Genomic DNA, 24,732 nt, shown 5'->3' on the forward strand with positions numbered 1-24,732 from the left:
GGTTCACTTTTCCAGTTTTAGCTACTGGCATAAGCATACAAACTCATCATCTGAGAAAAATAATCGTTATATTTGGTGGTCAATCTCAACCATGGATAGTCTCAGCTTGAAAACAGAGGCTGTTTTCCTTAATTCTTTTGCACGGTGGGAGTTTTCAAGTTTATTTCACCTCAGTATGTTCTTATTTTCTTCATTATGTTTAAAGTTTTACATTAAATTTTAAAAAAAGGTTCCAGCGAAAACATTTATTCCAACAAAAGTCTACCCAGGTTCGATTCCCGGCGGGAGCTCATGTGGTTCGGATTCCACGTTAATCAGTAGGTCCACGTCTCATATAGCTTCGCTGATGAAAAGAGACGTTAAACTCAAATCAAATCAAGTCCAACAAGAATCTTATACAACCATCTAATGGCCATATAATTTTGAATGCATGTGTATAAAGCTGTAAAATTAAAACTGTAATCCTTGAACCATAGGTGGTTCTTGAAATCTATCCTTCTGGTCCTCTTAAACATTAGTTCAAAAAGAACAAAATAAAATTCGTGTAACCTGTGTATCACATAGTATACTAAGAATCTCAAACAATTATTAATACTACTGTAGGATTATAAAATATTCTTCATCGCCTTCAAATCGTTCACCTCTGGCGCGTGATGGGTCCATGGTTCGATCTCAGCCCGCCAAGGGCTTATTATGTTTGGCACACAGCATGTAAGCAAGTTCTCATGATTCTAACATTTCCTCCCTGAGAAAACAATCCATCTCAAGCAAAAAAATTTTATTGTTCCAAAGAAATCATGAAGTAAATTAAACCTTCAATAAGGATTATTTAATAATAATTATAAGGTATGATCATAGCCTTGCAATGATTCTATTACAAGAGAGAAAGATCGGATAAGCTATTTAAGCCAATAAATAAATGTAGGAAATGGAAGTACCAGGAAAAAGAGATGTTGTCCACCACAAAGTTCACTTGCTCGGTTTTTAAATCACAAACATCAAAATCTCTTCTACCTCTGAGTCACCGTGCCCTCCCCCATATCCGACTATACTTCACTGTGGGTCTACAAGTTTCAAGAGGTTACCGTACAATGTTTATTCTTTTTAAAATCATATACCAAGTAAGGGTCTGCACATCCTGAAAATTGTTGGAGGGTGGATTCTGCATTAACAGTAACTGCGTTTAAGCATTATTGAAGTAACATTATCCTAGTTGCAATAAAACGGCACGTAATTTTACAATATTGTCATCTATATTCTCAGCAAAAGAGTACACTAACTTCTTTTTATAAGACATAAAGATTACAAGGGTACTGTAACATCGAGTTTTCTACAGTATATCACACATTTCTCTCCTACTGCAACCATAATTCTCTTAAGAAAGTGTTGAAATGTTTGTTGGGTTATAAAGTTTTAAATGTGGTCCGCATCCAATGAATCCCTCGCGTAAGTATGCCCTTAATTCAATCCATTCTGCATACAAGATTATATGTAGTATTCATTTAAAAGTAACTGTGTAAACAAGAATGTTAAAGTCTTCATATCATAAACTAAACACAAGGTATCAACCTCAGTAATTCCCGTTCAATCGACAATAGTTCATCATTTACTTACGTTGGTAATGTCTCTAAAAATCTAAAATAAAGTATTAAATAGTTTCAGTTTCCTACCATATTCTTCTTAAACACTAGTTTCTTCATATAGCATACAAACAACTAAGATTATTTTTTCTAATATCAGTTTATTTCTTTAAAATACATTACTCTCACTGACAATTCAGTTGCCAGTAATTCAGTATTTTAGCTCTAACTATTATTTACATGTGTTAGTCCAATGTTTGTAATCTATTAAATTCTTAATATTACAATACTACAAATTGATCCATTTATAAAATAATATAGATAACAGTTCAATTCTCTGTAACAATTTGTAATTTCTCAACTTACATCAAAGTATTTAGCCCTAATATATATATATATATATATATGAGGTTAAATATGTTCTTCTATTCATACACAATCAAATGCATATGCTACAGTGTCTCAGTGTTCATTTACAGAATTAAATAATTGCTTATCTTTCTCTAAAAACATTTCTACTATTTCTTTGATATAACAATCACACTCTGTAATGTATTCATATACCAGATTAAATTTTTTCTCCAAAGTATAAGTGTTCTTAATATTATAACCTTTAAAATGCTTCTTTAAATAAAGTTTATAGATTTTCTCTCTCATTTCACGTTTAATTAAGATCGCCCACACCTTTTGTAATAATTCGTAATCATACTGCAGGAAACAGTTGTGATCTTTTTCATTTTCATTACGTTCAACACATGCTGCACATAATAATACTGAATTTGGTGTGTACTCATTAAATAATTGTATAACACATGTATTACTAATAGTTTCACTAGTACACTCGCAGTCATTAGCTTCCAGTTCAAAACAGTTAATATTTAAAACACTGTCATCATCATCACTTTCCGGGAGTATTTCATCATTATATCTATTATAGCGTCTAAAATAATACACTTCTTCTATTTCTTGTGATGGATATATGATTCTCACTTTATCACGTAATTCATCTGGCAAATCGGGGTCAGACGGGTGAATTAACAGTATAGGTTTATCGTTTTCACGCTGAATTTCTTTTTCTCTAGGTGAAACATAAACAGTCTCCATGTTACTCATTTTTCTGCTCTTCAGCAAAAACAAATCAAATGAATACTTTTTCAAGTGTGATACATCTATTTATATACCTACAATAAAAGCTTCTGCGCATGTGTAAAACACATTTTTTCCCCTTACATTTAATAAAGTGTTCTATGCATTCTGTGTCTTATATTACAATCAAATAATATTTTATTCGAATTCTCTGTTTAATAATGTTTCAAGGCAATACAAAATAAATCTTTTCCAAGAAACAATTCGTTAATATAACATCATGATGTGTGTTCTATTATTTTCCAAATATACTCCATAAACTTATATTCCATTATAATAAAATACATAAATGCAAAATATATATTTGTCTTATTGTTATTGGCAATATATTCTACACTCTGCTTCAATATAAAAATCTTTTACTCACACTAAGCTTACTTTTAACGTACTTTTGTACATTCTTCTTGTACATTTTTTACACCATATCACTATACTTCCCAAAATCTTTTTCTAGTAAAATTTTTAATAGAGTGGGCCTGTATTCAAAGTCACACACAAGATCTCGGAAACGTTCAATAAAGTTCCATGTAATCAAAAACAAATGCCCATGCTTTTTTCTGTAAATTGATAATAATTCTTTACGAACCTCAAGTTTTGTTATGGTTTCTATAGCTTTCCGTTCAAGACATTCCGTATCCAACATCATACAATCATGCTTTAACTGTCCACCTTCCAAAAAACCGCATGCAATACAAATACAAATATCGTCTGGTTTCCAATATATTACACACTCTTTTATACAATCCAATGATGTACGTTCCACAGTACACTCACATGGTAACTTCAAAAATTCTTCCAACTCCCAATTCTGCACCGGGGAATTACTCACTGTTGGTGAAGGTGTAGGGGGATATTCTTCTATTTCGTTTTCAACATCAAGTAACGGGAAAACTTCTGTTTCCAGTGGCGGAGGTTGCGGGCTCACCACCGGTTGAGATGAAAATTCTGTTCCCGATAATACATCCAAGTTGGCCGGGGTAACTTCTGTTTCCAGTGGTGGAAAGTGCGAAATCACCACCGGTTGGAATAAAACCTCTGTTCCCTGCAAAGATGACAATTCTGTAAAATCACTTTCACCTCTTGTACTAAGATCCAACGGTTTCATTGAATCCATGTTTTAAAACCAATCTATAACTCCTTTTCACTAAAAACACCGCTATATTTCAACAGCAAACAATTCAGGAAATAAGGTTTGTTCTCCAGTGTTTCTATTAAGATTTTTTATTTCCTTCACCACCTAAAAACAATAAAAGAATTAAGAATTAGTTATTTGATGTATTACGATTTCCAATTACAAATATAAGTATAAAGTTTCCCTTTTAACTTCACTACTACATTTCATCCTGGGTAATATGTTCAAACAATCTCGGGTCTCTTTTTATTGCCTTAGCTTTCAACATGAAAAACCCTTAAGTTCAATCTGCGGTAATGTTAAACGTTCTGTCGCCATATAACCTCATTGTTACACTAGCGTTTATGAAACAAAACACAACAGTTTACAATAATAATAATAATAATTCTTACCATATACTTTCTAAATACCAGTTATACGTCTTACATAATTCATAGTTACATGTAAGTAACAACATCTGCTAAGCAAAATGTTTGTCGTACGGCTTTTCACGTGGGAAAGCTCTGGTTCGATTCCCGGGGGGCGCATTCTGCTAATTTTCTGTACAATATAATTTATATATACCTGTTATGTCATACACATTTCATAGCTACATATAAGTAACAACATCTGCTAAGCCAAATGTTTGTCGTACGGCTTTTCACGTGGAAGAGCCCTGGCTCGATTCCCGGGGGCGCATTCTGCTAACTTTCTGTACAATATACTATATATATACCTGTTATATCTTACACAATTCATAGCTATGTATAAGTAACAAGTTCGCACTGCAAGCAAAATATTTAGCGTACGGTTCTCCACGTGGAAGAGTCCTGGTTCGATTCCCGGGGCGCATTCTGCTAACTTCCTGTACAATATAATTTATATATACCTGTTATGTCTTACACAATTCATAGTTATGTATAAGTAACAAGTTCGCACTGCAAGCAAAAATATTTAGCGTACGGTTCTCCACGTGGGAGAGTAGTAATTCGATTACCGGTGCAATCATTAATGTTGATTCCCTGTACCCTCCACATTACATTATACTATATCTTAGTCACGTTATAATTCCATAAAAGTACACCGAGTCATATCATTTTCAATGCCGGAAAATCCGCAATCAATTCCCGATAAAACCAAACAGTTCCGTCCCCTTATACTCCAGACAATTACAATATGTCCCTTTCCCATATAAAAGTAAACAAGTATAATACAAAAAAACTACAACGTTAGTACTTACCAATCTTCCAGTCTCTCCTAGTAGTAAAATATCTTCTTCGCAAAGTTAACACTTGTTCTCGGTGCCCTCTTCTTTGTAAATGTACACATCATGCAAATGCATCAGTATTTTTTATACCCTTCAATCTTTCCAGAAGTTTCGAGTGTGTTCTTTCCCCTATTCCAACAATAATAAATTTAAAAAAGATCTGGAAGTTTCTAGTACTTTCTTTCACTCATTCCAACGATCACAATTTCTACAATGTTCTCCAGCAGCAGCTGCCGCGTTACATGTGCTGCATATTAATGAATTACCTTGTTCTACGTGTGTGATCTGCATATTTTATTTCCGAAAAGGTTTTTTCTGTATTCTGCTTGTCCAATTAACATTTCTTTTGACCGGAAACTATTTATTATATGTCATGTTACCTCCGGCTGCACCTGCATACATTATGTGTCATTAGTATGCGGGAAGAAAAGGGTGTATCCATTTTTTAAAACGTGCATTAGGAACTGCTAAAATGTCAGAAATATCGACACTCATGAATATTTATGAATGTCGAAAAGATGCCCCTATCCTACTCAAGTGGTCTCCTAAAATTGCGACATAATCATTGGCAGTGATTCATCCGCTAAGTGTGACCACAGGACCCAATGAAAACCATGATATGGCGGCCCACAGCATCACCGAGCCGCCGCCATGTTTCACAGTTGGGCGGAGACACTGCAGATCATAAGCTTCTTTGGGCGTTCTCCACACATAAACACGGCCCGTGGTTGGGAATAGGGTGAAGGATGACTCATCCGACCATATCAAACGTTTCCAGTCCTCAACGGTCCAAGTTGCATGGTCGCGGCACCATTTGCGGCGTGCGAAAGCGTTATGGTCCCTGATGAGTGGTTTGGCCCGTGCAACACGACCCCGTAAGTTCATGTCATGTAATTCGCGGCGGACTGTGATTGTCGAAACAGGGTGGGGGAGGTGCTGATTGAGTTCCTCCGTTACTTGCTCCGCAGTGGCACTACGGTTCTGCGTAACAATGCGCTTTAATACCAGGCGTGATTTTCTTCCGCCCACTGTTCCGCTTCCCCGATGTGGTTTTCCCGTCTGTTGTGTAGGCCGTCATCACCTTCGGCACTGTCCCACGCGAAACACCTAACACAGTAGCCACTGCCGTCACACTCACTTCACGTAACCGCGCACCAACAATTTGCCCTCTTTGAAAATCTAAGAGGTCTCCCATTTTACACTACCTCCGTCTGCTGCAGCCACTGGACACTGCTGTTCCACTGCGCCTGACGTAGTATGGAGACCGATCTAACACACCACCACCAGCGGTCCGGCGCTGCGGGAGCCACGACACCACTGACAACCCATATATCTGACGTGTTGCCAACTACAGGTGTTTTCATTTTTCTGATCACCATCTGTATATATAAAAGTTATTTTTATTAAGAATCCTAAAGTTTTTGCTTATCTTTTCCCTGAGTTATCACTACATACTTAATATAAATTATGTTCATAGAAAATTAAATTAAAAATGGTTTACTGTACTTAACCCAATTTAATAAAAATAACGATAATAATAAAATAAAATAATGCAATAATAAAAAGATAGTAATAAAAACTGAGTTTCTAATGGTAATCCTGAATTCTCTCGTGTTGCTTTCCTCAATGCCGCCTCCAGAAGGGCGGAGATTAATACGTGTTATGAAGCACTGCAGTCCACATTTTTAGTTAGCGAACCAAATATCGAAAAATGTCTCAAACCTGACCCCCCTCAAAAATTTCTGGATCCACCCCCGGTATCGGCTGTTGCAAATTAACTGCTGGTAGTCATAGCGTACCCTTTGGATTGTTTTCAAACGTTCTTTGCATAAGGAACAGTTTTTCGTATTCTATTTTTTCCCCTTGTGCCCGTTGACTGTGCGTCCTGGAGAAACTGCTCCACTCGCTTCATTGTAGTTATGCCACTGCTTTTAATTATTTCTTTTAGGATACGATTTCTTCTCAAGATCCCAATCAGCTTATTTTTCTCTCACTAAACACGTCTAACAATGTCATAATATTTCTGTTGTTTTAAAGACTTTCTCATTGGGTTTTCGTCTGAACCGACTAATCCCCTTCATTGCCCTGTATATCCACATTTCGAAAGCCTCCATCGTTACCATCAAACGAAGGACATGCCGTTTTCTGTTGATTTTTTTTAACTGTGCACGTTTCCGCTTCAAATAATACAGTATACCACTAACAATTTAATGTACCTTCTTCACAACTCTTTAGTTAGCAATCTATGATTTTCTTGGTCTTAAAGATTTCTCTAGCTATTTCTATCCTTATTACTACTTTCCGTTCACGTTTCATATCTTAACTAACAGTAGGTATTATCTACTAGTAGATGTTGAGAATCACTCACTACATACTTTTCCCCTTTAACTTTCATAGTTACCACAGTTATTGTTGCACAATTACAACTTCTTTCGTCTTTTGGAATGTTTATTATATTCATTATGTTCTTCACAAGTCTTTCTTAATTTTCTAACATAATGTTAATTTAGTATTACGTACTAAGCACAACATCATCTGCAAAACAAAATAAACTTCTCTTCCAGAACATTACAGTAAACTTCTTAATCTAAATCAGTGGTTCTCAACCTAATTCCTCTCACGACCTCCATTTTATTAGATCCTCTTGCCAGTCACCCTCTTATAATTTCTGGGTTGTAATAAGCTTGTGTAGAATTTATAATATATCTATTGCGGAGATCTCACGATATCCATCTATTTCTATAAGTAGAATCCGTTTTTTTTTTCTGTTTTGTATATAGTGGATTCAGTAACTTCCCTAAAGCGAGTGGATTAAAATCAAATTTGATCATTTATATTACAAATATCGAATCCGATCCGCCATACTGTTCCAAAATGGAGACCGTTTGAAAATTTTAAAACTCCATAATTTTCGGTCATATGATAAAAAAATATAAAAGTAGTTTCTAAGTTTTGTTAAAAAAATTTGGACAGTTGTTAGAAAAGTTAGTATTTTAATTTCCGAGAGGCCACCACTTTGAGGTACTTCATATTGTTGTGAATTTGGTACATTGTAGTGTATGTGTTCAGTATCATCAAAAACTGTTAAAAACAACTTGTTTACATTTAAAATTTAGAAAACAAATAAAACCCTACACCAAAAATATACCTTCAATATGGTCAGCTTGCTGGAAAAGAGACTATTCGCTCACACAAATACATGTACAATTCTGAAAAAAAAAAAAAGCATCCTAAACAAAAGTAATCCCTTTTATTGCGACAGAATAATTTGCCCATTGTTGATTTATCAACAAACGCAACACAGCTATTGCAGATCAGTGTTTCCAATTTTAAATGTATTTCAATATGCATGTTTTGCTGCATTTGCATTTTTCTGGTATTTCAATATACAGTTCTCATTAGTTCTATATCGTACCTCTTTCATTTAAATTGATTTTTGAACAATTCTGCACTTGTTAAAATTGTTTGGCAGATCTATTTTTTGTTGTTCGTAACAGTATGTACCTAGAAAAATAAAATTATGAATATCATAACATTCAAAATAACATTTAAAAATATTTTCCTGTATTAGATTCTAATTATATTTGTATCTTCCTTTTGCGCATATGTTGATCTTTCCGGCATGTGGTGCGTCTTCGAGTGTTTCGTCACCGTCCTTAAACTTGATAAACCAACGCTGCGCGCTATAGTCACGACACCCTCACGAAAGGGTTGACATACCGGCCCCGCTGCAGCTGCGTTTGATCCCAGTTTGAACTGGTACAGCATAAACGCCCTTATGATAATATGTGGAGGTCCCATGTTCACTCTGTCCTTACGCAAGTTGGCAGTGTAACTGAACTGCCACAACCAAGTAGTATGTTGATATACCCACACCAACAACTGACCTTCGCGTTATCTCCATTCGCATTGAACTCCGGCGTGAGGGCCAATTGAACACAGACCTCCACAAAAAGCGAAAGAACTTTTTTAGTTACCTTTATACATACAATTTTTATATGCACCTTTTCTGACAGCCTTACAATCTAATTTCAGTTCTAGTTAGTAGTGTCAAGTCTGTATTTCTAATTCTCTTCATATTCCGTTGATTTTACCTCCCTTTACATTTGTTCATATTTCTTTATTCTTCTTTAGTTCTTTTATGTCATCAGGATAACAATTTAGTCTGTAGTAATCCTTTTTTTTCTAGTTTTTTCTCAGCATTTCTCCTGCAAACCATGGTTTTCAGCTCCTTTTCTATTCACAATATTCTATCATTAGCAACTTCATGCGCGCTGCGTTTGAAATGATTTATGAAGCATATGCCTAATATGAAATATATATATATATCAAGAATATCATCCAGCAGTAGGCGCTAAAATAGAAAACGACCTCAAGAGTTCCAATAACTGACTCAGATTGAAATAATTTAATATATAATCTATATCTACTCATGCATTAATAACCCTACCATATTTACAGTTTTAGCATTATCTGATCAACTTACTTATATTCAACAAAGAAGTGTTGCTTACAGGATATATTTTCTATGTTGGTGACGTGACAGTCTACATGAAATTAAGAATTTATATATTGATAACATTTCATGAGGTACATGTTAGTGGAGTTCTAGAAATTAGTCAAGAGATACCCATTCTCTGTTTTTCTGAATGCTTTTTACTGAACAGAGAAAAATGCCTCATTTGATTGTCTAATCTACAATATTTACATACTGTTGGATTCAAGGCAGAAAGTTGTCATGATTTTCATGATTTATCGTGAAAGAACTTCTCTCCGAAGTTAATCTTATGTTAAATATCCATTAGCATTTCAGAACCGAACACAACCTCATCTTCACCCAGCTTTAATTTTATTTTATTCCACCAGTATCAGTATCTCGTATGAATATAAATGTAATAAATTATACAACTGTAAACTTCAATTTCCTCGCGTATTACGATGTTTATATTTACTCGATGAGTTGTTATGATTCGTTGTAGGTCAAAGAAAATCACTTTATGGGTATTGCCTTTAAATTTTCCTTTCAAGTCTCTTTTCTTCTGGGGCGTCCTATTTTATTACATTTGTTTTTCATAACTCAATAGTTCTTCTTTCTCACTTTATAACGTCTGAAATTTAACGCATACTTGACTCTTTCTTGGTTTGTGAGTTTACAAGTTTAACTTTTTGAACAACTTTTGATGAGACATAAGTGTATATAGATGCTTTTCTTTATTTAACTTTATGGAAGCGAATAATTTATTAAACCTTCTCAAGATAAAGCAAGAAGTACTGGTAAATTTGTGATTTAAATTTCTTGCAATATTGAGAATCAACACAAGATACTTTATAAGACATTTTTATATTTAATTACTTTAAGTTTCAATTATTTTTTGACAACATACTTGCCTTTTAGTTTTGATCTCGTAAACCAGGTTGCAATATATCTTTGAATTACCAGCGACAATTCTTTTCGGAAACATCTAATGTTCGAAGGAAGATCTCCTTGTATACTAGTATTTTATTTCTCAGCACTTAGAAAATGTATTTTAAAATGCACTATCTCCTCATGAATATCTATCTGCTTCACCTTTCCTTGTCATCAGGTTTGTCGTTATTAAAATAATTATATTCATAACTGAAGTTCACACATTCTTTCATGTAAGTCCTTAATACTCATTTTTCTTATGTTTACTTACAGTGCACATCCACATGCACAGTTTTATTATACAGACTCAATTTTACGAGTTCTACATATCTAACATTCTATTGTTGTTGTTTCTGTAGTCAGTTAAACATTTTCTTTAGTTAGCTTCTACTTGGATGTGTTAGATAAAGGGAAACCAACAGTTCAAGGCAATCGGAAGTGGCAGTTACATACAAAGACAACATAAAGTTTAGTGCATATATGGGAGTATCACAACTAGCTCATATCTTCGAGTACACAGATCGTGCATAGCAGAAAAGAGTATCACAGCCTCACATCGTACCTGATCTTATGCTATGTACGAAAGATTTCTTTTCCCGTAATGCCCAAATGAATTGCAGTTCCCAGAGGATTTTTTTATTAATTATAAATGATCAAGACATACTAAGAAGGACAAAAATTGTCATTTTGAAAACGGAAAGGTTACGCTCTTCTGCCTTGCGTGCGATGATATTTCATTTATAGAAAGTTCATGCTTTTTATCTGGACCAATTGTGTTACTGAATTTACTATTACATTTTTTGAGCATACGATACATCAATTAGCGCTTAACACTGCAGGAAATCTTTGATAAAGTGTCGTGTCTTGTAGCTGAGTGATGATTTTATGCTAGCTTTGTCATTAACAAGCAGCTTGAAATTATCACGTTCTATCCCCTTTCGAACTTACAGGACAATAATTTTGCTTTTGCACCTTTACTGAACGGATACATTTTGAAATTTCAAATAAATCGCTTCTTCTTCACATTATTTTATTTTTACAAACTTCTTTCTAACATTTACAAGTATTTTATGTAATAATGTATTTCAAATAGAATAGTTTACACTGAAATGACTATGCAACAAACATTTGAAATACATGTAAATATGCTAAAGAATATTACGTCAATTTACATGATTTTAGAAATGAGTAAAGTAGATAAGCTGTATACTAATGATTATGAGGTAATCACACGGGTTGCGTAATTAACTGGTTTCGTGATGGGAATTGAAGTCAAATGTCCGATTCTGACACGTTTTAGAAATATGTAGATAAAAGTATTTTGAAGTGAGAAGGGTTATAGGAAAGGTCAAAGTTCCCTTTTTTTTATATAAAAGAATATTACGATGTGATCAATTGAGAACATGTTACCTGAAAACATGGTATTTCCTGTTAAGTGATATTTATTCTGTGTACGTTTAGTTTAAGTCAATGGTCATTGGTAAACGAGTAATCCAACTTATGTTGTTTTTATAATTTCATAAGAATAACTATTATATTTTTGTCTGGGTTGAGAAGATTGATTACAACCAACCAAATCTTATTAAATAAATAACCTAGATATAAATTAAATTATTAAAGGAAAGGGTTTTATTAGCTATCATGCCAAGAAAAAAAAGAACCTACGTATTGAGAACTAACAATTTATTCATAGGTAATCAATTGAAATGCACACAGAAAACCTATGGTATAAGTACCAAAACTTTGTCTTTAATTTTGACAGCGATGAAGAAAACATTTATATTGGGAATTGTTTTGTAACTTACGATATAATTTGTTTGTAAATATTTTTATCTCACTGATTACTTTCCTAGGATATTTTGTCAGAATATTCTACTACAATATCAGAGTTAGTCTTATTCAAATCCACCAAGGTTCTTCCTCCAAAAGTATATTTTGAGATTTTGTTTTATACTTTTTTAAAAAAAATTGAAATTCTGATTAGACTAACGATACTGGTAGAGAAATATTATTTATAAATAATTTATAAATGTATACTTTTTCTCGTATTTATGAGTTCAAAATGCTAACTATGAAACACAACAAACCCTTATCTTCTTTATTAGAATAATAAGAGCTGAATGTATTATTGGAGCTTTATACACATGAGAGCTTGTTTTACGACTTGTATTAATGTTCCTTTTATGGGTGTTGTCCTCCTTTTTAAAGCTTGTCACGGGCCTCGTTTTGCAGCCTTTTAGGACACCATAATTTTCCCCTCACTTAATCGATTTTGTCCTGCTTTATAGGGGAGTTAGTTACTAGGATAGCTAGATATATATGCATAGTATGTGGTTTTAGTAAACTTGAGGGGTACTGTGAACAGCAAAATAAAAAGAAATGAGAAATGACTGTATGTAGAAATCTTGTCAATTCTTGCTTCTGTGGCTATTTCCATTTGCTTCTGCTGCTGCAATAGGAATTCAATAGTCAATCTCCTTGTTTATTTTGTGTTGCGTGACGCGAGCACCAGGAGGTAACATTCACCACGGACGATACAAGAATACCAGAAGAGCTAAATCACGGAGCATATGACTCAGTAGAAAGGGTTTCCTTCCTAAAGCTTTGTTACACTTTCCTACCTTTAATATTATCCCATGTTTTATACTTTATTTACAAGCATATTGTTAGGAATGATGGATTTTCAGGAAATAAACGCGAATGATTTACGTGAAAACTGCTCATGCAATATCACCTCAAGAGAACACTTTATTGTAGAAAAATGAAATATTTCCAGTGTTGGAAACAAATTGATTTACATACATTAAAAAATTTGACCAGCATTTCATATTTATGCAAAATAAAGAATTAAAAAATAGTTCTTGTTTTTATTAAATTAGAGCGTTTAGCTACAAGTAAATACATTAACAATATTTGGACAAACATTCTGTTCTAAGATCCAAATATTTAATTTCAAAGAACTACGATTTGAATAGCTGTTCAATATAACAAATAAGTTTTTATTGGGCTTACATTTGTGAAATCTATATAAACACAGAGTTCGAAATTACAACAGTCGAAGTAGTAGAGAGACATAAGAGTAGATAAAATATTTTCTCATTGCAGTATTTCAACATAGAGAATTCACATATCGAACATTCATAATTATTAAAGTATGTAAGATTAGGGACTCCCCAAACCATTAATTACATATGAAATATATGTCATTTACATACGAATTACTGTAATTAATTTGCAGACTTCTGTCAATTGTGTCACTTCATTATTCCCCAGTAGCCTATTATTAGCGGAATGTTCTTCCAAAAATATTAAGTGGAGACAATCGCCCCAACTCTCACGATTTCGCACCCTGACATATCCGTGAAAGCTAATTCATTTTCACCCACTGGTCTAGTGGCTAGTGCGTGCGCCTTAGCTGTACATCGTTTAGATTTCGAATCTCGACGGAAAAGCATCTAAATTTTAACACATTACGGTAGTTCGGATTTTCCTTTAAACTATAGACCCACGTCTCATATACCCTTGGTGCTAAAACGGCAAAACGAACAAAGTATATTCAATTAGACAATACGTGAGTGAGTGCATATAGTCGTTACTTCATTTACTTCTGTCTTTCTAGACCTGGTTTTGCTACCTACTAATTAAAATATATTTTCGCTTGCTTCACAATCCTAGATCAACATTGAGAATCAGTTCCCTACAGCCCCACTGCAAATATAACAATACATCAAAAAAATATATAGAAATAAAACATATTACTGAAAAAATAATCACTACTTTTAATTTTATTACTGTTAAATTCCATCAATGAAGTTGGCCAACGCATATCGCTAAAATCGAGAGATACCCGAGCAAGAGCATTCCTCATACAACGAATTAGTATAGCCATTCAACAAGGAATGTGTCAGCTATTTTGGGGACTTTGCCAACTGGAAAAGAATTAGAAGAGATCTTCCTTTTGTAAGTGGTTTATGAACTCAAATAAAGTTATGGGAATTTATAATAAAATACTTTGTTTCTGTGCAAGAAAATTTTATTATTACGAAATTTACTGGAGTAGATATCCGTGATGGATGAATTATGTTACTACTTGTATAGATACTGTAATATTCTGATTCACCTTAGATACTGTAATATTCTGATGTGTTGGTAATGTTTTAAAAAATACTGAAATGTCACATGAAGTTATTTAATTAGTATTTTATTATTTTATTACCGAAGTCAGAGTTACGTCTATAGACTATTTAATGCTAGAAACAACAATGATTCATAGAAAATAATTTTGGAAGGTAGTTATTAATGTCTAAGATTTCAAACCGCTACTCTAACACAAATATGATGGCTCTGAAAGGATAAACTAGAAAAGGAATGGATAAGATTCGAACCGTTGACTTATTGATTATAAAGTGAGGACACTGTTTTTTTATATATAAAAGTATTGATATTAAAAAGTGTAAAATAATTAACATGTAAAAGGGTTAACAATAATAAATACGTGAAGTTGAGGAGAATTCAGAGCATACTATAGGCTATTACATTCATAACTTATTGTATTTTAAACAAAGCTAGTTGTAACACTTTGTTTATATTTAAAGAAATATCTATTTACAAGATCATATTACTTCTTTAACAGATTTGAAATAATATCAAGCAGTTAGAAAATAAACAAACTAAACAGTTGAGATTTGATAGTAGTCTTAAAAAAAAAAGATAAAATAGAAACAGGCATAGGAGAAAGAACTGTGACAAAAATAGAAAAAAAATATTTGAATCATTTAAATGAAAGTTGATAAATCAGAAGTCTGAAAAATTAGTTTAGTTGTATTTTGTTATTTCTAACTGTAATACTTTTGTACAGATTTGAAAAGTTTAATTGTTCTCTTAGTGCATATACTGTTCATGCAATATACATGCATTAAGGTATCAACATAAACTGCAACTGTAGGCAGTAAATTTGGCCAATTATAATTAATAAAAATATTAACCTAGATAAAGAAGGACCTGCGTTACCATATCTTACATCCGATAAAACTGACCTATCCTAATGACATGATAGCATTGTTTCTAGTACAATATACATTTTAATCAGATTTCAAAGGAAATATGTTTCCCACTCGATGTTGATATACCAGTTACATACTTGAATACTCTAATTAAACATACCTTCTTCTATCATATTTCTCTTTTATTTTTATATATTTTGCACATATATAAAGTCTGTTTAAGTCTGTTAAAATATGTAGCTCTAAATGCAAAGTGAACGATCATTCAATCGAAATCTGAAGTGTTTAATTTATCTAGGCTACGTATCAAAGGACAAGTAAGTACAACATTTGATTTTAAGGAAATATTGAATCCGAAAAACGTAAAGTTGATTTAAGTATGAGAGACTAGAGGTATTTGAAAAAAGTATCACAAAATTAATATACCTGAGTACAGAAGTTAGATCATTACATCAAAATATTGCTAAGTTATCACAGTATAACACACTAAAGAACGAAATACGTTAAAACTTACAACTCAGAACATAGTTTTAAAATGAAAAACGCAAGTAATGAAACTGACTTTAAAAATTCAGTCTAACGACATAACAGTGAGCCAAAAATACCAACCGGAAAACATCGATGCATAACATAGCACATCTTCGACACGGTAACATCAAGTGTCTGTTAGAGTGTCGTTGCTGTGTTTTGTGTCGCTATTGTTGAGTTCTATAATGGGACGTTGCACTGTTATATGTCTAGCAGTAATGGTCTATAGCTATTATCTTTCTCACCGTGTGAATATTTGCATTGCACTGAAGTGTGTAAATAGGCAAGTATCATCTGTAAACGAAAATGACAAAAGTGTGAAAATAATATCCGTAGTATATTAACGTTCTCTCGTACCCCTACAAAAATGGAACAGTTATCCTACATATTTATATACCATAAATGTCTTACATCTGTATTCCTTATATTACCAGAACAGAAAATTAAGATTTGTAACTCATCTTGCCCACAAAAGCGTCATATTCTCCGCATCTCTTATTGCTGAAACTGAAAACGCTTTAGTTGTCTATTTACTATTGCAGCTACGATCTTACAGCTAAGTAAATTAAATAGTTCTAGGGTAATTATTAAACTTGTAGTCAAAATTCAAATCAGATCTTGCAAACGTCAATCAGTTGTTTCGGCTCTACTTCTTTTTATATGGGAATCAGACACAAAATACAATGATGAAAATACATTTGAGAACACATCATATATACCGGCATGTTTTAAAATTTACCCGTAGAATGTGTGTGCTTGATTGTTAAAGGACACCTGCCTCTCTGGAGCTCAGCAAATTTCTAATTTATATAGAGAACATGTTGCTAGTTGTTTGAAAGTCATCGGACAACACAATGAGTATTGGTATGTGTGAAAATTAGTTGAAGATAGATAATAGTCTGTGTCTTCAATACCAGGAGCAAGTTAGCAAACACATGTTGTAGAAGTTTTTGATTTGGAGCGTGAATGTATAGTGGAGTGCAAAATAGTGCGTAGTCGTTTAACAGAAAAACGATTCGTGAAGGTGATATGATCCAATGGTGGTGTACAGAATAGAAATCAGTATTTCCACAGCAAACGTGCGGCCCCACTACCGCTGCGAAGCACCGAGTGGACATAAACATATTTCTTCCCATCATAACTGACTGGACAGTGACCATCAGTACAGTCAAAGTAACCGTGGTTTCTTATATGAATACACCAATACAAAACAATGAAATGTTTGCAATATATTGTATCCTTAGTTTTGTCCTCATCTGTTTTTGATGTTGAGGCATTACAGTTAGATCTCAAGGTAATTTCTCAACTGCCAATTTCTTTATTTTATCCCATATTATTTCTCGCCTCTCCAAAAGCTCTTCCTGGCCTTACTCCTGGGGGAAGTGCCCTTTATATTTGCCTTGGTAGTGTCATATCTTACATTCAACACAAATATCCAGACAATCTAAGTTGGTTTGCTTCGATTCTTTCCTGTAGAGGCTGAATGTTCAACGATTCCCTTACAGTTTGCTTCCTTATCCTATTTCTTTTCGTTTCTCCTGTTATATTGTAAGTATATATCTTACTTATGTTGTTTTTTTGTTTGAAGATACCTCTTTATTATAACATATTGTCATCAAACTAAATCTAGTAAGCCACGAAAATATATCATAATCACAAATGAAACCGTTAAAGTGTTTCTGTAAACTGATATTCGGATTGTTATTGTATTTGATATAATAGTAATTAAATCCATCAACTAATGTTTTAACTTGTTGTATTTTGTTTGTGTGTTACAGATGTTGAAATCGTGTCGAAAGATGTCGATGACTGTGCGAAGTACACAGATGACGACCCATGCTGGTCCATGGATCGTTCGGCAAACTTATTCCTGGATGGACAGACAGGGAAGGCCTGTCTCTCCACCCTCCGAATACGTGAAAGCCTCACCTGTGCCTGCACCACCCCCGCGGTGGAGTTTCGGAAGATACTCCAAGGACAAAGTCACCAGAAAGGTAAGTTTCAGAATAATATTTTGTTACCAATGTCGAAAAATTATTATGTATGTAGGAAACGTCTTCTTGTATATACCTGTATACGCCAAAACCTCACGTGATCAAAACCACGCCATTCGAAGCCTCGTGCAGGGGGGCGCTGTAGTCAGTGGTAGAGCGTTCACCTCTGGTGCATGGGATCCTTGGTTCGATCCCAGCTCGCGTCAAGCGAGCATTGTGGTGGACAAACACCGCGTGTGTGACTTTTCTCAGGGTTCTCCCGTTTCCTCCCACTTTCTTCACTCCACCAATTCATTCATTTCTCATCATCACTGTCTCCATTAGCCTAGCGGCATAACCGTGGGACGTAAAACTTAAAATATTTCATTTTTTTCGAAGCCTCGTGGGAGGTAATGTCGTTTGATCAAACCTCACCATAACTATTTATTCAGTGCAAAATGTTCAATATATCACTATATATGTTCAGAAACCTCACTTTCACATCAAGTTCTTCTCGACTCAAACGATATTTTTGAAGTGAAATTCGAGCACCTGAAAGCTGCTATCGTGACTTTGAAATAAGGGGTATACATATGACTGAGGGGTATGCGAACTATTTAGGTAACAACAGTGATGATTTGGTTGGAAAAGAAAATCGCTCAATGTTAGCATGCAATTTTCACCCTTAAACTTTTGATTCTAGCACTCTGCTAATAAAGATAAAAGCTTAAAAGAAAGGTTTCGAGGGTCAAAATAAAAGACGTAACTAACATGGTCTATATAAACGCTTATTTGAAAAGCATAAAAAAAACTGACAACCACAAAATAAATAAATATATAGTAAACAGTTAACGCAAATCAGGGGAAATCCTATCCAGACCTGCAAATGATTTTTTTTAAGAATTTACACAGTAGAGTAACTGTTATACTTTCTTCCTTTCTCTTCTTTGTAAAGTTAATGAAAATCATTTTACATTTTCTTTACATGATCTATTTATTTACAATAATTATTATTTTAAAAAAACGTACATTGTAAACTACATTCTGCCATTATTTAAAATATAATTTGCGATATTTTACACCCCATATATATATATATATATATATATATATATATATATATATATATATATATATATATATGGGGTAATATGCGATAGTTTGTTTTAGGGGAGATTCTGGTGGCAAGATTTTGATCTGTGAGATTCTGGCTGCGACTATTTTGTACCCAAGCTTCTTGAACTCAGTTTTAATGCGTTAGCTAGATTTCAGAATTTAACAGGTCACTGGATATCCTCCCATTAAGAGAGGTCGGTTATAACAATGCACAATGAAGTGGGTTGAATTATACACTGGGTTTGCAGTAATGGATCTTCAAGTTTCTTAAACCGTTGAGTTATTTAAATGGAAATTGATATTTATTATAGAACTAGTTTAGATATGTTGGAAGAGTTTGTCAACATTAGTAATTTAACTAATTCGTACATCAATACTTCCAAGAGTCATGAGCTCACGTTATTGTATATCGTATATTGTATATCGTTATTGTTATAGAAGTTGGGAAGATAATGTACATCAGAGGCTGCTAAAACTACATCCTTATAAAATTTGAATTAATTATTCTGTGACGTAAATGTTTGATACTGATTTATAATAATTACCAGTCAAAATATAAATTAATCGATCCGATCCTTTCCATTAATACAAAAACACACATTAGCTTTTCCTTATGCTTGTGAATTTTCATGTGAAACAAGCCAGAAAACTTTGATAATGGGATTTCTTTGCCATCTGTTGTTCATGATCAATGATGCCAAAGTTTTGCAGTGTTATTGGAGCTTTTTTAAAAAAAAATGTTGCAGTTCAGACTAAAAAACATTGAACAGATTTTGTTTGGTTGGGTGATTAGGGCTAGGGAATGAGGGATGAAAGCGTAGAAAATAAATTATATTTTACACTCTTGCCTTTGAGCGTCTTGTGTAACAGTAGTAGTGTAATTGCAGCTGTCGATTGAAGAATTAGGTGAAAACCATGATTGATTTATATTAAGTTTGCATTAATGGGAATAACGAGTACGTTGAAAGCATTTTTCATCATCATAGTATTCTGCCATCATTATCAGCTCACTTGGTGCAAATGTAGTAGCTTCTACAAACACAATGTACCTCTGCTAATACCTTCGATATATATATATATATATATATATATATAATATCGTCGATATTGCAACCATCTTCTTACTCTCCATCTTTTAGTTTCTGACATACCTTTTGACACATTCGTAAAACTAAAAATGTTTTCTGAAATAATATTCCAATCAGTTTCGTTTCCTCTTTTTAACTACCTCCAGTCCTTATGCCGTAAGCGTCGGTAGATACCGATGGACAACTAGCGACATGTCGCCAAAAATTGGCGGCTCCACAGCGATAATCCGCGATGGTCCCACTTCCGTTTTGAAAATTATAAAACCAGCAGCAGAGATGCGACGAAACGCAAATGAAACACAAAATTACTCCCCCAAAATATGTTAAATCGCCTATATAGGTGATTAGTTTATATTAAGGTGAGTCCAAAAACACTAAAGAAGTACCAAATAATACCATAGGGTGGGCGAGAATCACCAACTTTATGATTACTAGGCGCGTCTTCTTCCGACTTAGCCAAGGGGGCAATGAAGAAAACTTCGCTTGTAGAAGGATAAATCGTTGAGGTCTTTCTAATTTGGTCAATCAGAGTGCTCCTTTGACCGTGTATATTCGACGATAACCGTTTGGGATCAGATAAAATCCGTTCGCCATGTAATTTTACTACAAAATAATGGGCGTCTATTTACTTTATTTCATAATTCTTCCATATTAACTTTCTAATAATCGGCGACAGTTGCCATCTAAATACATACATTTGTACACACTCAAGAATATCACTTCATGATGTAGAGGTAGGGGTTACTTTTGACGCCCGGAGCTCACTTTAGAAACAATTCGTCAGGAAAACAATAATATATAATAATAACCGCATGCTCATGACTAGCAATAGTTCGTGTTGGTCTCTTCGAGGTTCTCCGCGACAAATCAAAGGAGCGCGGACGAAAATGAAGTTTTTGTTGCTACGTCCTCGTGGTAACTTCAACACCCCGACTCTAGATATCTGCTTTGACTTGGCAAAACCCTGTCGTTAGTGACACACTAGCGGCAATCTTTCGACGCGTCGCTGTATCGACGATTGACATTTACCGGCAAGTGGGCCACTAGGTGTTGGCGACGTTTACGGCATGGGAGTTTGGCGACGTTTACGAATTTCGTCTATCAACTCCCGAGTTTTGACCTCAGATATCCGAGATATCTCCTTAAAAATATCTTCACATGCCAGATACTGGAGTTTGCATAAAACAGTTCGCGGCAATAGTTATATCAATCGTTAGGACTCATTTTGCGCAATTTTGTGTCCTACCTCCCGAGTTTTATCCATCTCAGATAACCGAGATATATTCACTTGAAAACAGTCAATATGGCAGATACTAGAGTTCATATAACTGCGTTTACGGCAATAATCATATCATTCGTTAGCATATCTCGAGTTTTGTATAACCCAGACAACATAAATATAACAACCTCAATATCTCAATCGCCGGAATGCGTCCAACGCCAAGTAAGGCTGTTTTATGTCAAATATTAGCACTTATTTTGTATAGATTTTTGTACCGTCTTTCGAGTTTTGTGTTCAGATATCAGTTTAGCCACTTGTAAATAGTGCGTATCCCAATCGCTCAAATTCATACAACACGGATGAAGATGATTGTTACGCTAAATATTAGTGCTCATTTTGTGCAGTTTTTTGTACGACCTTTCGAATTATGTGTAAGTCGGACAACATAGGTATGGCCCGTTAAAAAAAAGTGCGTGTCCCAATCATACGGCTGTGCATAATGGTGATCAAGGTGATTGTTATTCCAAATAATAGTACTCAAATTATACAGTTTTATGCACCGTCTCCCCAATTTCGTGAAGCTCAGATAATCCAGCTATAGCCCCTTGAATAGTGTTCATGCCAGACATTGGAGCTCATATAAAACCGTGTAACGTTAGTAGTGGTAAGTTCTAATCGCCTATGTAGCTGTAATATGCACTAGGGCAGTTGTAATAAGCACTTTTTACAAGGAGCTATATTTCTGTTAGCAGAACTTCACAAAACTCGAAAAGTAGTACACAAAATACATAAAATGAGTATTAAAGATCGCTATAATGAATGCCGTAACTAGTGTGATGGGAACTGTAATGTCTGGCATACGCACTACGTACTTCTAATTGGCGTACAGAGAACTCGGGAGGTGGTGCACATGATTAAACAAAATAATTTTAACGATTAATATAACTATTGCCGTTAACGGTTTCATACGAACCCCAGTGTCTGGTATATGTATTATTTTCAAGAAGCTAAATCTCTGTTACGTATCTGAAGTTCACAAAATTAGGAAAATGGTGCACGAATATACATAGCAATCGCTTTGCTGGACTTTGAATGCACTTGACCGATTGGAATACGCACTAGTTTCAAGTGGCTATATCTCTGTTATCTGAAGTGCACAAAAATCGGAATATGGTGCAATAAACTGCAGAAAATGAATGCTAACGGCTGATATTGGTTTAAACGATTTTCAGTGAACTCCAGTGTCTGGCGTATGCACTATTGTATTTTCAAGTGGATATATCTATGCTATTTGAGACGCACAAAACCCAGGAGGTTATGTACAAAACTGCACAAAACTCGCCCTAAAATTCGTATATGATTTTCCGATTTTTCGGTTTTACGAACTCAGGCCTACAGTTGAAACTCAGGCCTATGGTTTCTTAAGGTGCAGAAAACTCAAGATGTGTTGCACACTGGAGCACTGGTGCACATTGTGATGAAATCGGTTTCTGACGAACTTCTATCCTATCCCTGCTCTACTTGCTTAGTGGCCTCGTGGGGCCGCAGTGGTTCAGTGGTAGAGCGTTCACCTATGATGATTGGAGTCCCAGGTTCAAACCCTGCTCCCGCCAAGTTAACTTTGTGGTGGACAAACACCGTGTGCGTGGGTTTTCTCGGGGTTCTCCCGTTTCCTTCCACTTTCTTCATTCCACCATTTCATTCATTTCTCATAATCACCATCTCCTTTAGCCTAACCGGCATAACCGTGGGACGTAAAACTCAAAGATTTCATTTCATTTTTTAGTAGCCTCGCCTACCTACGTTAGGATAAGTGGGCTAGAACCTGCATTCTGCTAATTCATTCGTTATATACATCCAGTGTTCCTGTTCTCCCGCTGACGTTTGTTAATACTTCTCTTATAGATTATTTTTCTGCTCAGCTAATTTTTTCTATTCTCATACTAAAATGTTCGATAAGCAGAAACAAATATCAGCAGTTGTTATAACGGAGTGGTTATATTTTAGTTCTTTTTATATGCAAGAGCCAATAATTTCCCGTTTCTGTCTATGCATTGTTATATTATACAAATGTAAACACGATAATTTACAATCACACACACTATGCGGAATAATAACATAGATTAACTGCATTATATTAGAAAGACAAGTTTCCGAAGGTATTTAAGTCGAGAGATCTTATATGTTCATGTCATTGTGATACCCCGAGAGTCACGACAATCTGTTTCGCTTTTTTTTCTGCATTGCCTTCTTCAGCAAAAGAAAAAAGGAAGACATAGGGACAAAGATAAAAGTCAAAAACGACATGCCATTTAACGCAAGCAAAATTATGCATACAGGAGAGGTCTTGGGATTGCCAAGCAAAGATGGGGGAGGTAGAAGGGCACATTCACAGTTAGAGGAGGGAAAATTCCTCTTCCTTTTAGTTCGAGCGGGAAAGAGAAGAGAAGAGGCATCATCTTTGCGCTGACGTCAAATGATACGGAAACCTAATTTCATGCGGCTCGTTAATTACATGGAGTAGCCTAATTAAGAAAGTTCTCGCATAGGTCCTTTCGTTGGTATCTGAAAGTCAGCGAGTGCTGCATTGAATGCAGAAGTATCTTTCAAGATTTGTTTCAAATTTTCAAAACCTCCTGAGGGATAGAAACTTTTTTTTTTGACTTTGTATACTTTAGAATGGAAATGAGGAGTCTGTAGTTTTTCTGCTTTTGTTCATTACTAGAACTAATAAGTGAAAGTAAACTTTCGGAGGAAGTGGTAGGAAGCATTTTAGTTAATTAAATTTATTTTATATTCAACACAGCCAACGCAAAGCCTTGCTAATTTGTCGTAGATGTTACTAAACTTGGCTAAATAGTTATGCATTAAATATGTCATATTAATTATGACTAGAATATTTTTGTACAGCTTGAAGTCTGTTCTCTTTTCTGTTATATAGGAATGATGTTTGATACTAGTAAAATTATATAGTACTAGTTGTCCGACGTAAAGCAAATCCGACTCAACCGAAGTATATTTTCCTCTACTTTTCCGATCTTAGGCCTAACGTTGTCGCTGTATTTGCGTCATGAATATTTCAATCTTTGTGGCATTATAAAGAGGTGGTTACTAATCAGTATAAATGCAAGATTTTATGCTGTGGGTGTCTTTCATAAAACATATAACAATGTAGCAATGTTTCCAGGAATAATTGATTGATTGATCTCTGTTTACGTCCTCTGTCAGCAGTGAGGCTATAGAGGATAAAACCTACAGTTTAAAGAGGGTGCTTGATACTTTCCTACCTGA

At 34.4% G+C, this 24,732-nt stretch overlaps 1 protein-coding gene across 7 annotated transcripts in view; it reads left to right on the forward strand.

The window, feature by feature from the left end:
- dysc (whirlin protein dyschronic) overlaps positions 1–24,732 on the forward strand; it is a 708,896-nt gene that overhangs the window by 339,828 nt on the left and 344,336 nt on the right. For all 7 annotated transcript variants that reach the window (XM_081745580.1, XM_081745584.1, XM_081745585.1 and 4 more), the window contains one exon: positions 17,821–18,036. In XM_081745580.1, coding sequence (XP_081601706.1) covers positions 17,821–18,036 — 216 coding nt within the window. The remainder of the gene's footprint in view (positions 1–17,820; positions 18,037–24,732) is intronic.

The sequence above is a fragment of the Thermobia domestica genome, chromosome 2, assembly GCF_964235325.1.
Source record: "Thermobia domestica chromosome 2, izTheDome1.hap1.1, whole genome shotgun sequence".
Classification (NCBI taxonomy): Eukaryota; Metazoa; Arthropoda; class Insecta; order Zygentoma; family Lepismatidae; genus Thermobia; species Thermobia domestica.